This window comes from Phaethon aethereus (genome assembly GCF_964289735.1).
Source record: "Phaethon aethereus genome assembly, chromosome: 2".
Taxonomy (NCBI): domain Eukaryota; kingdom Metazoa; phylum Chordata; class Aves; order Phaethontiformes; family Phaethontidae; genus Phaethon; species Phaethon aethereus.
Window position 1 is genome coordinate 101,495,723 of NC_138582.1, and position 16,076 is coordinate 101,511,798.

The 16,076-nt window shown below is 41.9% G+C and overlaps 1 protein-coding gene across 1 annotated transcript in view; it reads left to right on the forward strand.

The window, feature by feature from the left end:
- Window positions 1–12,997, forward strand: part of RNF144B (ring finger protein 144B) — a gene marked incomplete at its 3' end in the record, with an annotated part of 31,225 nt that extends 18,228 nt beyond the window's left edge. Inside the window, exons 3-7 of the mRNA XM_082014908.1 lie at window positions 3,201–3,261; window positions 9,346–9,550; window positions 10,702–10,846; window positions 12,571–12,660; window positions 12,857–12,997. Of these exons, the coding sequence (XP_081871034.1) occupies window positions 3,201–3,261; window positions 9,346–9,550; window positions 10,702–10,846; window positions 12,571–12,660; window positions 12,857–12,997 (642 nt within the window). The remainder of the gene's footprint in view (window positions 1–3,200; window positions 3,262–9,345; window positions 9,551–10,701; window positions 10,847–12,570; window positions 12,661–12,856) is intronic.
- Between the last annotated feature and the right edge of the window lie 3,079 nt (window positions 12,998–16,076).

Consider the following 16,076-nt stretch of genomic DNA (forward strand, 5'->3'; position numbering starts at 1 on the left):
GAGCACCCCCGTTGTTGTACCATGTTGGGCAATCTTTTTGGACCCTTGGCAAGGGTCCAGCTGGAGCCTTTTGTGGTAGTGAGCCTTCAAAATTTTTCTTTTTTTTCCATGGATATTTTTGCTTCAGGTGAAAGCTGCTGTTCCGAGTGAGAGCGCTTAAGTGTTCTTGTGCTCTGTGACAAAAGTACTTTGACTGCAGACATTGTTTACAGTGTATAGAAAATGAGAAAATTTATTTCAACTCCCAACAGTCTGATAAGTCTCAAATCAACATCTTTTCAGGAGAGAAGAGTCCTTGCCTCTCATTTTTTTCATAGGTTTTTGTTGTAACCTTAACTCAGTATTAAAAAAAAAAAACAAAACACCTAAAGCTTATCCTGTAGCATTTCCTGCTGCGTTGAATAATTTCTTAGCCTAGAATAAGAAACATCTTGCTTTCTGATGCGCTCATGGCCTTTCTCTTTTGATCCTTTGCTATCTGCCGTGTTGCTGGTTTGCTTCCTCCCCAAAGCTCCGTCCTGTGTCCAGCCCAGGGGTGTGTGTGGTTGTGCAGGGGAGGAGGTGTTTGGGATGGACTCCCGGGTGGGGCTGAAGACATTGTGTGAAGATGAACGTTTAGGCTCTGATGCCAAGTACAGGAGATAAACACCTAATCCCCTCGCCATGTGTACGGCTGTCTTTCGCAATGAAGCGTAAGTGAAACTAGAAGTTCACTGAGGAAGGGATTTTCTGATTTTTTAGGGGACCTGATACTCACGTTTCATTTTTTTTCAATTGAGTTTGCACGTACAGCTTTGCTATGGCACTGAATTCAGGCAGCAGCAGATTGTGCATCCCTTTCCTCATGCCTAAAGATACTAAATCTGTGAGGGGCTTTGGCTCAGCACCTCTCAGGTTTAGCTCCATGTGGGTGCTATCAGGAGCTGTCTTTCAAAGCCTGGGGCGGTCAGTGACAGAGGTGACCGGCTGCATACGTTCAGTGCCGCGAGCTGCATGCAGGGAGGGGGGAGCTGAGCTGTGAGGAAGCTTTGTAGGAAGAAGAGTGAGGCTGGGTCAAGCTGGTGGGGAAGGCTGGCATGGTAAGATCAGGTTTTCAATGGGAGAAAGGGAAGCTTTCAGCACTAACTCTGCTTCCTCTTGAAATCTGCGATAAAACTCCTAACTCAGCTCCCACTGTAATCAAAGAGGCCGATTTTTAACACATGGGAAATTCTGGGCTCAGTAGAACTGCTTGTGAAAAACTGTTTGTCAAAACCAATAGCAAGGACAGAAAGACCCCAGACAACTAAACAATTCACTCAAGTGGCTCTTACAGCATTGAGACTTGCTCTTTTAATTTAGTTGCAATGAAGGAAAATTTAAAGTAGTTGCGAATGCCCACCCAGCTGGCGAAAAGCAGATGACTCTGTTTTCCAAACTCTATTTATATTTGAAGCTGCCCTGGGGAGGAGTGGGCAATACTGAAATGATGTGTCTTTTGGGTTTTATAGAACTTTGTTGGTTGGCTTCATTCTTTGCTGAAGCTGCTAAACTTCACTCTTTTTTACTTGTTTGATTAAGTTGTTATTTGTTTTCCAAGAATGTTTCAGCTGACTTCTGATGAACAGGTGAAGAGTTTCCCAGGAAGCTTACTGTGTTTTACAGTCATACTTACGTAATATTGTTTAGCCATGCAAATACTTTCATATTAAAAGTAGTTTACACCTTGAATTCAGAAACAGAATGAGGACAGAACTTTGACCCCAGGACTGACTTATGAGACTAAGGATATGTTTTGTAACGATTTGTTGGTGTTTCCCATTTTGATATTAAATCCTTTGTTTTCTTCAACTGGAAGTCTTTTAAGCATCTTTGAACACTTAAATCTTGATATCAGTTGGATTATTTTGTATGACATTGATTTGGGTCAAAGAAATTATCCAAACATCTGCTTCAAAATGCAATTTTAATTCCAATTGATTTGAGATCTTAATAAAGCAGTTTAATATCTTGTAATATACAAATGGATGTATTATTTTATTTTCTTTCTTCCATTTACAAAAGCAAATGTATTCACAGCATGACATTGAATATATATTGGATTTTTGTGTCTTTGTATTTCTTCTCACATAAGTGCTGTGTCACACAAACCAGAAGGATAGCCAGGACCAGTGTCTACTTCACTGAAGGCAGAATTTTGCCTTTTACAGTAATTTGAACGGCTTTGGTGGGAAACTGGGTGTGAGGGTTAAGAGCCTTTTAACTTTGAAGCTGTCAGTTCTACATTGTCTCAAAGTGCTTCCAATGATCAGGTCTTGTGTTAATATTAGTCTAGGTTTATTTTCAGTAAAAGAGAAGGACATTTGCAGTGCTGGTTCAATATTACAAATGGATCAAATAAAGAGAACAATCTCAGATTTTGAGTCCAACAAACATGTGGTTCCTGACGTGTCCATGAAGTTTCTTTTGAACCTCTCCTTACCCTGTATGCAGGTTTGCTAATGTTTTAAATAGGGTACTTGGTTTTCTTAGGTAGACTGTTAATTGGAGATTAGAGCATTTAGCCTTTTAGGCTGCTAGTTTAATTATGGTAATGTGTAAAATGTATCAGCAAAGCCTGTTTGTCTACGCCAACTAAATGTGTTAACTTCAGTCCAGTTCCTACTGGGCTGGTGCATGTCAAAGGCGAATTCCAACAGCAATGGCATTAACTTTCTCAACCCAAAACACTTAAAGTGAATACAAAATGGAAACCAGACTAGCTTTTAAGTTTCTGAGAGCTAAGCGACCCTTGCCATTAAGACTGGGAGACATGAATGAGGAACCGTTCATGTGAGCTGTATTCTTGTGCGCAAACAACAGGCTGCAGTCTCCAAGGCTGGCAAGCTGTCACCCTTTGTTACATTAAACCAACATGAAATAACACTGAGAAGCCTGAAGTAAATAAAGAATCCACAGAGAAGGCTTTCCTATGCATGGTAAGAAAGATGTGGGCTGAACTACTGGGCTGTGTGGCTGAAATAGGAGAGGTCAAGAACTACTTTACATTTGGGAGAAGGAAGTCAAGGTACGGAAGAATGTGCTGGTGAAAAAAGCAAGCAGGAGAAGAAGGTGGATTTGAGAGCCAGCTCAGGAGAGCAGGCATGTAGAACAGGGTGCTTAATTTTTTTCAAGTCTGTGTTTCTAATGCTTGTTCTGTGTGGTTTTTTTTCTCATTTCAGATTGCCTGTTTGGTGCCTGTTGACCAGTTTCAGTTATACAAGAGGCTGAAGTTTGAACGAGGTGCGAACCTTTTGGTTTCTATTACCTTCCTTTTTAAAGTGCCAGTGGAGGCAGCAGTATTACATACTGCAAAGACAAAGCCTGTTGGGTGAGTTAAGGAAGAGACAGAGAAGATGTCTTTGTTTTGAAATAGTTTAAGAACAATCACTAGGTCTGACTGTGCTCTGCAGACGAATTTGAAATTATTTCAGTGAAGCAGAATCAATAGAGTGGCATCTTACTGAAATACCACGCTTTTACTCAAGCTTATGGGCAACACTCTCAGATGGCATGCCTGAGACTCCATCGTTCTTCCCGCAGCATGCTCGTCCTGGGTCCTTGAGGAGGTGGTTGTACTGGTAGAACTAGGCAAGGTGCTGGAGACTGGTGCAGGGCGCACACGGTCCTTTCATACATCCATAGGGATCTTCAGAACTTCTGGAGGAGACAGACCTTCCAGTGTGAGGGGGATTTTTGCAAACATCCCTGCAAAAGAACTTTTCTCATGTAGAAGCCTTGTGTGTTCATCTAGTACCTTTTATTTTTTCCTGAGGGGTAATTGGACCCGTCATTACTGAGTAAGGCCTATTACTAAAGAAGTTTGAAACTGAAGGTCATACTGGGGACAAGCTTTCCTATGCCAGAGGTCAACCTTCTGCTTCAGGAGATGGTTCCTTGCCCAGAATGAAGAAACTTGCTAGTCAGAAAGATGAGTCCTGTGCTGGTTTTAAAGACTGACACCAACTTGAAAGTCTCAGCTGGAAGTTGCAGCATTTTTCAAAGAACTCACTCCATGGTAGCTTGCAGGATGGTGTATCGGGGACTGATCTGCCCTGACTCTACGTGTTTTCAAACTTTTCTTGAAAGACTGTATTTGTGTTCTTGCTTTGCATGCATGCTTAGATGCAGATGGATTTGAAATGAGTATGAAAATGCAGAAGTTCATAAAAGTTAGGCACAGTAATGCACGTGGAAAGATGGTGAGATAGAAGAATATATGGGTTTTTACTGAATCTCATCTGGCATGAGTCACGGTGAATGACCGTTAGTATACTCAAGTATGCCTCAGAGTTCATGGGCAGATGCAGATTGTAGCTATGATTTGCAGGCACTCAGGCCAAAAAAAGAAAAAAATCACAAACCCTGCTTTCATTTTTTATTTCTCCTTCCTATTTTACCTTCTTCTCGTTTACCCTTAATTCCTTAGGAAGTCCCTCCAGTTCATAAGCCAAGCAGTGGCTTGTCTACAGCCCTAGACAGTGGAAGTCAGAGCTTGTTAAATCACCATATTAAAGGGTTAAGAGAGAGAGACGTTCTTGTAATACATTAATCTGTTTTATGTAAAACCTTTTTTTAACACAAGACTGTGAAACTAATGATTTCCTGGTATCTCCTCCTCTATAACTAGCCAAGGTGAACTCATGATCTTTTGTCCAACTCCCTGTTACATCTCTTTTTTTCACTGCCTCCCACGCACAGAAGCCTGAAACTTGGCTACTTTTTAAATCCTCCTTCCCTTTTGTTTCTTGCCTAAGTCTGACAAATCCTCCTCCACTGCCTCTCTTCATGGTGTTTTTAAGATCTATCCTTTCTCCTTTATGGTAAGTAAAACTGGCATTCAAGCAGCAGGCTTAAACCCTAACCTTTTTGCCTTGCCCATTAGCCCCAGCAATAAATCCAGCTTACTGATGCCTGGGAGCAATGTTTCCTGCTAACTCAAGCTCTGACCTGAACACCAGCACAAATCCCAACCCTGGCCAAGACCTTTTGACTATCCTGGGTTTAGCCACTGCCCCCAAGGCTGACCTTTTTGGGCTCATCAGCTGAACCTGGCTTTCTAGCTGCTGGCCAGAAGCTCTGTTCTCAGACCTGACCCTAGCCTGGCAAAGCCTGCCTGCCCCAACCGATGTCAACATTGGCCTGAAGGTCTTTTTTCTGAAACTAGCAATGAACCTTCCTTATGGTGCTTGCTGGGGCCAAATTCTGACCTGAAATCTGCCCAGGGTCTCCCGGCAGCTGAGATCTGATGAGTGCCATGTGTCTGTGCCAACCATAGTGCAACCTAGCCCTTTTCAAACCTGGAATTACACAAAGCCCAGGCTGCTACTGCCTAACTCTGCCCTCTGCCACAGGCTCTCACCAGCCACGACTACTGTGTGCCTCACGATCCATTCTCGCACCGGCCCTAAGCCAAACTCAGCTGCAGCTCCTTGACCTAGCAGCAAAAGCAATTCATCAGTCTTTGTGTTGAACCACGGGCCTTTCCCTAAACACATGTGAGCTCCAGTCAGGATGCAGCCAGGTGGGCAGAGCTGATGTGAGCCATAAGCTGCACCAAGTACATCTTCTGAGGACCAAGAATTAATTTCATTTACTTAATGACAGAGAACATTTCAAAGAACAGAAATACAGCATAAGAGTAGCATTGCTCTAATCAGCCTTTCAGGGTTCATTTAAAAATAAAGAAAACCTTTATATGTGAAATATTTTGAGCTCCCTTTTCTTTTTAGTTTTCAGGTTTTTCTTCAGACCAGGTGCTGGGGAAGACCTAGCTTGGGCTTGCTAGGGTTTTTTGTTGCTGGGGAGAAGGAGTCAGCATGGTAATGGGAATAAATAGAGTGCAATGAGTTTTCCAGACCTTGCTGTCTGAAATGTACCATCATCTTTTCCGTGCTTGCAAATACAATAGGCCAAATTCTGGTTCTTAAAATAAGCAGGTGCTAGGGTGTCCTTCATGACTTTTGCTCTGATCAACAAAGCCCTATATTCAAACTCTTCAGCTTCCTATATTTAGACCCTCCTTCTCTCAGCTTTATTCTATTGAGATATAGGCTCTCTGCTTCAGCATCCCCTTTGCTTTACTATAGACGCTGGAAATAAATAACCAACTTCTTGGGTAAGTCTTTTTTCTCTTGCTCTGTAGTCTTTGCTCACTACTCTTCAAGCAATTGGTGAAGCCAATGCTTCTCACCCTTCCAGGCATTTTCCATTGCAAGATTAATTTTGAGGAAAATTTTGAAGACCTGAAGAAGGACATCCAAAAGCTATTTTCCCCATCCCCCATCTGTGCTAGTTATTTTAATAAAATATACTTCCTCTCCATTTTCTTGTTTTTAAAAAAAATGGACAGATAATATTGAGTGAAAAAGCTGTGAGAAGTAATTGGCGTACAATCGTATATCTATATACACTTACTTAGTTTAATAAGGAATGCACTGAAAATATTCTGTCCTTTTGTGGTTTTTGTGTTTTTAGAATGCAAATGTTTTCTGGCTTAAAACCAAGCTTTCTTACATATCTGTAACTTCTCTGCATCCAGTCAGGACGTAGCCACAGAGCTTCTGTGCAGCATGTTTTAATAGGAAGAAACAGGAATTGCTGTAAGTCTGCTTAGGATGGGGTCGATGTGGTCATCAGAAGTAATGAAATAGAGGAATAGGATGTGGTTAGGACATATGCATTATATTCTATTTCTGTGACAATTGCCCAATAGGCCTGGTGGTAGATGGTGAGAACCTCCATTTTATGCCTGACCAAAAAGGAGTCCATTTTAAAGGGAGATATTACTAATACTCTACAAAAGGCATGGGCTTATCTTTTCAGTGGGTACCTCTCCTGAGCCAGAAATTCTCCCTTCTTCATGATGCTGCATTTCCTGCATCTGTCTCCCACATCTCACCTGCTTGCTTGCGTGTTTTGTGAGTATCGGCCAGATCCCTGCCCATTACTGGCACTGTTCGGGAAGGCTTTCCCCCTGAGACTGGGGTGAGTGTGGCTGAACTGGCTGTGGGGAAGCAGGGGAAAGGCTCAGGAGAGAAATGGCCCTAACTAGAAGATGGAGCAGTTTGTCAGAGTGATATAATAGCCTCTTTCCTTTTTTTTGGCTGCTCAATTTTATTTTTTTCTGGTTTCACTTGTACTCCATGGTAAACCAAACAGTATGAGACAGCATGGATTGCAAAACACCATCTGTAGGTTCTTTGTAAAATGGAGGAAATGGGAGAGGAGGGAATTTCATCTCATGTGTTAGATCTTGCTGCAACAAATTTGTAAAAATCAATACTATCTACAACCCAGACTCCCCTCCTCCCGGTGATGTCAAAACCAGACATCCTGTCTTTCATTCAAAAACAGGGTAGGAGAACTAAGGTTTCCAAAGTTGAGTATGTTAAGCAGCTATCTGCAAGAACTGCGCTTTATCTCATTTTAATCACTGTTTAGCAACAGAAGGCATGTAGAACCTACCATGTGAAGACTCAACTGCAACAGCCAGTACTAGGTTATGGTCTTACCTAGTTCAGAGTTTCTTTTGAGAAGCACCAAGGGAAGCTACAGAAATAATGATTTCTCAGTCAGGACACTACTTTTAAAAAGTATGTAAAAATGGAAAATAGCTCATACTGCTCATCCATCTCTCTCTCCCCTCCCCAGAAATGAAGCTGCAAACTATTATGTTCTGGCTTTCATTCAGTAGAAAGCAAAATGTTTGTTTGTTTTGGGAGACAAAGGAAGCACATCTAAGAGAATAAGAGGAAAGAAAGGAACTAGATTAATGAAGTGGCTGGAGGTAGATGATACAAGTGTTCTGTTGGCACTGCATAAATTACAGATGACAGCCTTTGCCATGGATGTAGAAATTCTCCACATCTGTCAGAGCACTCTGACACATACTTAAAAATTACCTGTGGTCAGAGTATTGTGTACCTGTGTGTCCTGCAGCCAGCGGAGAGGATGATCACCCTTATGTGGTTCCTCATTTTAAGTGTCCTGGACAAATGAGAGGGAGGGATGGCATTAAACAAACGCGAAGTTTTTGAGGTGAACAGAGGGGCTTGGCATACTGGAAAAAAATTAGTTTCTAGTGCAAGTTAGGTTATGAGGTTTGTGGGGTGTCCTTCTCCCCAGGTGTTCATGCATGTGTATCTAAATGCTTGAAAGCTTGGGGGAGAGGTATACTACTTTGAACACATTTCTAGTTGTACACTTTCTAGTTTCTGGGTATCTGGACACTGAACTGATAGCACTGTTTTTCATGCTGGCTGAAGCATCTGCTAGATATCCATCCACTAGCCCCCTTCAGTGTGGGCTACCAGCACCCTCCTGCAGAGGAGCAGTGCCGGCAGCGGGGTGTGCCTGGGAGGAAGTGCCTTCAACTGTTTCAGCAAAATTTGCCAGAGAACATATGTCAGGGGCCCTTGTGCAGCCTTTTGTTTTAAGTGGGACAATATTTTATCTGCTGGAGGTACAGAAGAACATTGTAATGGCTTTTGACATCTCACAGTCAGGGATTTCCATCTGCTCCTGAGACATCCCTTCTGTCTATTTATTTTCAGAGGTGGTACCAGAGACACAGACACAACAGCCCTTTTCTAAGCCAGCTCTGCAGGGTGGGAGCGTTTAGCTGCACCTCATGGACTTGAGCCAGTATGAAGTGTGCCCACAATGGGCGCCCCTAACAATGAACGTGTTTCAGCTGGTTTTCAGTTGCAAGCCCAAATTCCTTGAATAAAGGTTGGGGAGCAAGAGGAAAAACCAACATTTATCATTCACTGTCATGCGGTGATGCCTGTAACTCAACGTCTCCACCCTGAATCTTGCCGTGACTATTGTTGTAATCTGATACCTGACAAATAATCATCATACAATAAAGAGAATATTAATCGGAGTTTATAGATAGAACGGAGAAAACAAGGCATGGAAAGTGACTTGACATTAATTTAACAACAGTCCTTCTGCTATTTACATGACAGATACTGCCTGGCTTGCACATGTGAAAGACATGGCATGGCCTAATGTCACAAGACACGTGCTTCTCAGCAAGCAGCACTTATGTTCGACTTTTGTACCTCCCTGTAAAGGCAAAGAGTATGTCCCATGTCATGTGTTGCCATTCTTGCAATGCTTCCAGTGTAGCTGCCTTTGCAAAGTGCGATCGCAGAGCTGCCTAAAGAAGAGGAGCAGACCCGAAAGCCCATGGGCATGGGTGCAGAGGGCTTCAGCTTTCCCACCCACACGCAGAATTTAGTCGTGCATACCTAGACACACGCCGCTGGGATGAGAAGGGGATGTATAAACAGTTTTGTTTCTCTCTCTGTTACGTTTCAGAAGTCCACTTGGACCCCCAGAGGACGTGGTGCCCCGCAGCTGACTGCCAAACGGTGTGCCATATTGCACCGAGCGAGTCAGGAGCGCCGGTGCCAGTGGAGTGCCCGGCTTGCCGCCTGACGTTCTGCTCCTCTTGCAAGGAGGCATGGCACCCGCAGCGCCTATGCCAGGAAAACCAAATTACTCCAGTACCAACTGAGCAGGGGTAAGAGGGGAACCCACAGAGGCAACATGGTCTTTCAGCTCCTTTTGGCATGGGCTGCTAGCTCTGTGCCTCATATTAGTTTCAGGGAATGGCATCCTTCTAACATCTCAGGCGCATCTCTCAGACTTTCCATCTCTCCTGATGTTTCCTAAATATAATTCCACTCTAAATATTGGTTTAAATGATACATTTTATTTTTAAATACTTAATATTATTTGGGTACTTATCAAACTTGTGATGCTACGAACACTTCTGAAAGGTAAAGCCCTCCAGGGCTTTGAATCTGCCTAAAGGCTTTGTTTGCCTGCTAGAATTATGACTTGTGCCCATACAAAAAATCCAATACACTAGTATTCTGGGACCCAAACTTTGCATATGCTATGATTATGAAATCATGCCTGCTTAATGTTTATATGATCTCTGCATAGCCGAATCTTAACTCTTACACAGACTGGGTGTAAAATGTCCCATTTGGTGTGAGGAATCTGATTTATGCTCATTTTGCATAGGTATAAACAACCTACAGATAAGGTTACGTAAGACATTAATCTACAGAAAGAAAACACTTTTGTGTTTAAATTATATAACGTCTGTGGCCATCCGTCTTTGTTTTCAGAATCAGATTAAGTTCAGTCATGTGTGTTCAAAATTTTCTATCATTTTTTGCAAGAAATTAAAGACTGACTTAAAATCTAAGCTTTCTGCTTGCTAGAGACTCCATTGAATAGGAGTTGCCAAAGAGCTCTCACCATAATTTTTCTTCTCCAGGCTTCATCTTTGTCTTTGGTGGAGTTTAAGTCTATTTTGCTCAGACAGGGACAGTGCTATAAATTGCATAATCCAGTCCTGTTAAATGAATGGTGCAAGCTGTCTTACAAAGTGCTGATTTTTAGTACTATAGGTGATACATTTGTGGGGATAGTGAATGTTGGTTTTATGTAGCATAAAAGACTAAGGGAATGGAGTTGCACTTTTACATGATCTTACACCTGATAGTGAGTATACTTCAATGTAACAAGCTTCACACATTAAGTGCATTAACACAACATTAGATGCTCTCTAAAATAAGCACGGTACACATTAGGCAGTGGAGCTGAATGTCAACAGTAATTATATTCACATTTCACTTTAATATTTCCCTTCTCTTCTAGATCACTTATTGGAACAGAGACAGAGGCACCAATTAAGCAGTGCCCGGTTTGTCAGATCTATATTGAGAGAAACGAGGGCTGTGCTCAGATGATGTGCAAGAACTGCAAGCACACGTTTTGCTGGTACTGCCTACAGAACTTGGATGTAAGTGCTGCAGAAAAAAATACCTAGATAAAGAGTAATGGTGTTGGGATTAGTCAGAGGCCCTATACAAGCTCTCCACCAACTTGTTGATACCCTAGTGTACAGCTCGATTCAGCTTCTAACTTAATGTCTTTCTTCTCATTCATTCAGTGCTTTTATTTATATCAACATCCTTTTTCCATAAAGAATTATAGCCGCGTCCCTGGGTCCCATCCTAGTTCTTTGAGGGAAATGGGACAGACTGGTTGCTTTCTGGAGGTCCGTTCTAGCACTATCTTTCTCTGATTCCCTCTTCCAAGGCAGTAGGTAAAAATAGTTTGGTTGAGAGCCAGGGAAATAAGTGTCTTCCACCTGCTCCAACTGCAAGGGTCACAGCTTGTCCAAAAAATGGTATGGTACTGGCTGGAGGGGGTTGTTTCACAAGTGAGTGCATTAAGAACTCATATGAAGTAGGTCTCCTTTACCAGTCCATCTCTAGTGCTGTGTTTGCTGAAGAGAATGATTGTTTAGTAGACTTGAGGATAAAAATGTTGGATTATGAACATGGATTATGAAGTGAAGATTATGAAGTAGTTATTTCTCAAGTGATACCAACTAGTCTCAACTTGTAGGGACTTCAAGTTTCCTGGCAGGATTAAGAGTACAGGAAGTAATGTGCTTGTGTATATGACAGCTTCCCTTTTTGGCACAGTCATCGGTAACAACTGTGGAAGTGTGAAAAGGGCTTTCCCAGCACTTGAAATAAAATGTTAGATGCTGCATGGCTTTTCTTTTCTTTTTTGTGCTCCACAGCCAGCAAACAATGAGACTTCCTCATTCTTCATCCTTCCTTTTCTGAGCATACTAAACAGGTTTTGCTTAACATTATGTCCCATTTCCCTGTGTGTGAGCATACTTTTTCAACATGAGTCTTGCAGCTTGCCTCAGAGTACATACAGTACACAACGATTGCTTAACACCGTGCTGAACTGGAAGACGCTCAGATTCTTACAGACTCTGCAGATGTGCCCTTCCCAAGTTTTCATCAGTTCAAAGGAGAAAAAAAAAACAACTGTAGCTGTGTGATTCAAATGTAGTTTCTAAATGTGCGGGCTTACAGGAGCTCCAGGTGGAGGTGAAGGTAACACCTGCAGAGCCAAAGTTCAGGGCTGAAAAAATGAAAGCAGCATCAGGTTACAGTGCAGCTAGCTAGGGGAGGGTAATGCAGGGCATTAGTCACCTTCTGAAAAAAAAGTGATATTTTAATAAGTATTAATGAAAAAGAGAAAGGAAGCAGGGATTTCCTACTTCTTAAATTTTTCCTGTTAAACCTAGGAAAAAAATTACTATAAAGTGTAGGGACAGCAGAAGAACAGAAGGTAGAAGTACCTCAGGAAGATGATCCTTCAGATTGCTAGTTTTCAGAAATATCTGTTGTTTACAGGTCCCTTTATCATCGCCAAATTACAGACTAGGTACTTGTGCAATAGGTGCAACGCATATGCTTATGCTTTTTAAAAGTGTGGGAGGAAAGACACTATGCAATAGCTCAGGTCCCAAACACACCACACTTTTTGAGACTGCAGAAAGTTTTGCTAGAAAATTATTTGGAAGACAGGTGAACTTGTCTGCCAGCAGCTGGTAATTTTAAAGCAGTGTCAGGAAGGTTGTATTTCCAGTCCAGTCTTGAATGTCTCCCCACAGCACTGTAACCTGCTCTTACAGCTTTTCCTTTTGTTTTTCAGAATGATATCTTCTTACGACATTACGACAGAGGCCCTTGCAGAAACAAGCTGGGCCACTCGCGTGCTTCGGTTATGTGGAACAGAACACAGGTGCAGTCCTTGTCAGCTGAGCAGAGCTCTCATGCATGCATGAAGCAAAGAGATTTTACCCTTCAGTGAAGCAACAAGAATATTATTTTCATGTTTTCATCTATTTTTTGTGACCTATGCTGTGCTTATGCATGCACACTTGTATTTTATTTTCCACATTAGCTAAATACATATTTTTCACCACCATGTCTTTCAGGTTGTGGGGATCCTCGTCGGACTAGGTATTATAGCATTGGTGACCTCTCCCTTGCTGCTTGTGGCATCTCCATGCATCATCTGCTGCATTTGCAAATCTTGCCGAAGCAAAAAGAAAAAACACAGCCCACCAACAACCTAAAGCTCTGTGTGTGTTTGAGCCTCCATCTGTACAGCATATGTATGTGAGAAAGCACAATGGTTGTATTTTGATGCCATACACACCAAATAATACTCCTTTTTTTTTTTACCAGTTCTTGGGATAAGTGCCTATTCATTACAGGCTACTCTATCACTAACAAGTCCCAGTGTGGGAAAAGTCTAGGTTATTGTGCAGTATGTATGGTGTAGGTTTTTGCTTTCTAAAAGGAAAACAGAACGCCATTCAGTAGTTCATACCCTTAAATATGAGACACTTTTTGAGACTGCTAGAACTTCACCATCTTCCATCAGCTGCACATGACTTGATCCTGCAGTAATACTCTGCCTTTGCAGACCCAGTCATTACTGTCATGCTTTCTGTTGGTTCTTGGTGACACTCAGATTTCTCAAAAAGTTTGGGGTATTTTGTAAAAGAGGGAGAGGCGAAAGCCTGATTAAGTTCTTCTGTCTGTGAGCTTGTGTCCCGTTAAGGATAACAAACTGTTAAGAAAACATTTGACAGTTTCCTGTCAATTGGCTGCCATGGCATTTCTGTCAGCATTGAAATCAATTTGATTTATACTATTGATCTCAATTCTGGAAGTAAAAAACAACAAAACTATTTCTGACTAAGATAGGGCTCTCTTTTGAGAGGCTGGACTACCTTGAGAAAACTGGTATTTTTTCTGATCAAACATGACATTTCTACTTTGAAATATTAGGAGTATGCATATTTCCCTGCCATTGGACATGCCTTTTGTCAGTACCATGGGTGTAGCAAACTCACCGTGAAGCTAATATTTTAAGAAAGGTAATGATGCAGTTCCTATTTTGTGTGCACTATTGGGAATCTTGGTTGTGCATATATAGAGTGGCCACATGGGCCATTACAATTACTATTACCGAGTACATATGCACAATTTATTTTCTAGGCAGACAGTATATTTTTTCAGCACTTTACATGAGGTATCAGCAAGAAGCCTGTTAAAAAGTTACTCAGGCCAGGCTAGGTCAAACCCTTCTTTAAAATCTTATGGACCTGCTAAAGTGAATACTTGAGAAATGCTGTGTAAGTGTAAGCTCTGTCCATTGGTGGGTATTTCTTCTGTCCCACTCAAGGTTAACAAACTCTGTTACCGATAGTTTCTCTAAATCTGAAAGGCTGTCATTTAATGAACCCTTAATTTTAATTTGGTGCCTCACTACCAAACTGATTCAGACCCTGGTGTCAGTTACACCTGTATAAATTCACTGAAACCTCACTGAAGAGCTGGAGTTACTCCAGGCTCACTCAGGAGTAGCTGAGATCAGACTCTGCTCCCTGGAGTTTATTTCCTTAATGGCTGGTGCTCCTCACAACCCTGGCTAGTGGCAGCTTTTGGTGGACTCCTGTCTGTGCATCTGTGGGAACTGATATGAGTTTGCACTATATAATCAGTTGTAATTCCAAACCCCTTTTGATAAGGGCTGCAAGGTTTAAATATGATGCTCATCCGGAGCATCATGTCGGGCTCACCCTCCACCGGTCTGCCCTCCTCCGTGCACACAATGCAAGGCACCCAAAGAGTGCTGCGAAGAGTGTCTTTGCTGTTGCGTTTGGCCAAGCCTCAGGAACTTTGCCTTCTTGGCAGCCGTAAATGTGACCTTTTTTTTGTTTAACTTCGCTCTCTGGTTACTGTAACAGAAGTAGTAGATGTTTTTATTTTAAGAAGGTGTAGTCTGTGGAGTAGACTAGCAGAGACAAAAGCCTTAAATGATATTGTCTGTTTTACTTTTTAATTGATTTCTTTTATAAATAGTGTCTGACTTTGCTACCAGCCGTGACTGGAGGGCAGGCAGTGCTTGGCAGCGTGAAAGGCTATATTTATTCTCCATCCACAGCTTCCAAGGGAAGCAGAAAGGTAGTCAGTACATTCTAAATACAGAGTGCAATGCAGGCAACTGCCATTTATAATAAATAGAGAATGTTTTCTGTTTGTGTGTTCCTTAAGAGCAACAATGGTAGTGCTTGGGGGTAGTTGTGACAAATTAAAGTGTCCAGCCCGTGGCTTTGCACTATTTTTCTACCTGCGTTTTTATGGCACTACTGGAATTTCCATTTTATTTATGAACTTGAAGTTGAGGGTCTTATTTTAATGAAGCCTAAAGGACAAATACATAGGAGCTGTACAGTCTCTTTAACCATAACCAGCATTGCGATGTACCAATATCCTTTGCATGTTAACCTTGATGCGTTTTTCACGTTTTGTGGTCTTACGTATGTCCAGTGCACCCTCTGCTAGTTCAGTTTCTTTCCTTGTCTTCTCCCTCTTTCCCTTGGCCTGTTCTTGCTAAAATGCCTGATGGAATGAAGGTGTATCATGTTTTTTCATTAATACTGCTGTGTTAATGAAATTGCCAAGTTCTTCCCTCTGTTAAAGAAATGCAACTGAAGAGAGTTGTCTTGTCCAGAATACACTAATAGACATAAGGTCACCATTTGAATTGTAATACAATTTTGACCTTTTTCGGTTCTTTAAATGTTGTTTAAAGTTAATGCAGGTCTCTTCTTAGAGTGGGAATTTGTTTAAATGGTTTGAAGGATAATATTTTATAAAAGCATTGCACACGTGCATAGCTGTAAAGTCTGGGAAAACAACACTATTCAGTTTATTTTTAACTCCTCGATTTCAGTGCTGGGTAACTCCGTTCAGAGGCTAATTCGTCCAGAGCAGAAGGAAGGTGTGTGTTCTCCGTGTGCACATTTTATTGCCAGTACTAGTTTAGGTGTCTGGTGGGTGTACCAGAAGTGGTAGAAATTCAGTATGCAGGTGTTAGCACAACCTGACAGCCAGAGTGCCAGTCCAGGCATCTAAGGAGCTTGTATGCAGATCGGTAGCAGTGGCCTGGGCTTTAGCTGGAGGTCTTTACACAAAAAGTGGATAAGGAGAGCATCAGCTACAGGCACATCTTCCTTCAGCTGTGTAGATGCAACAAATTGACCAAGAAAAGCACTAAAAATTCTTTAGAGCTTAAAATAGAAGTCTTGCAAAGATTAGTTTCTTTAAAAGGCTGGGTCCAGTGCACCATGTATCCTAGCT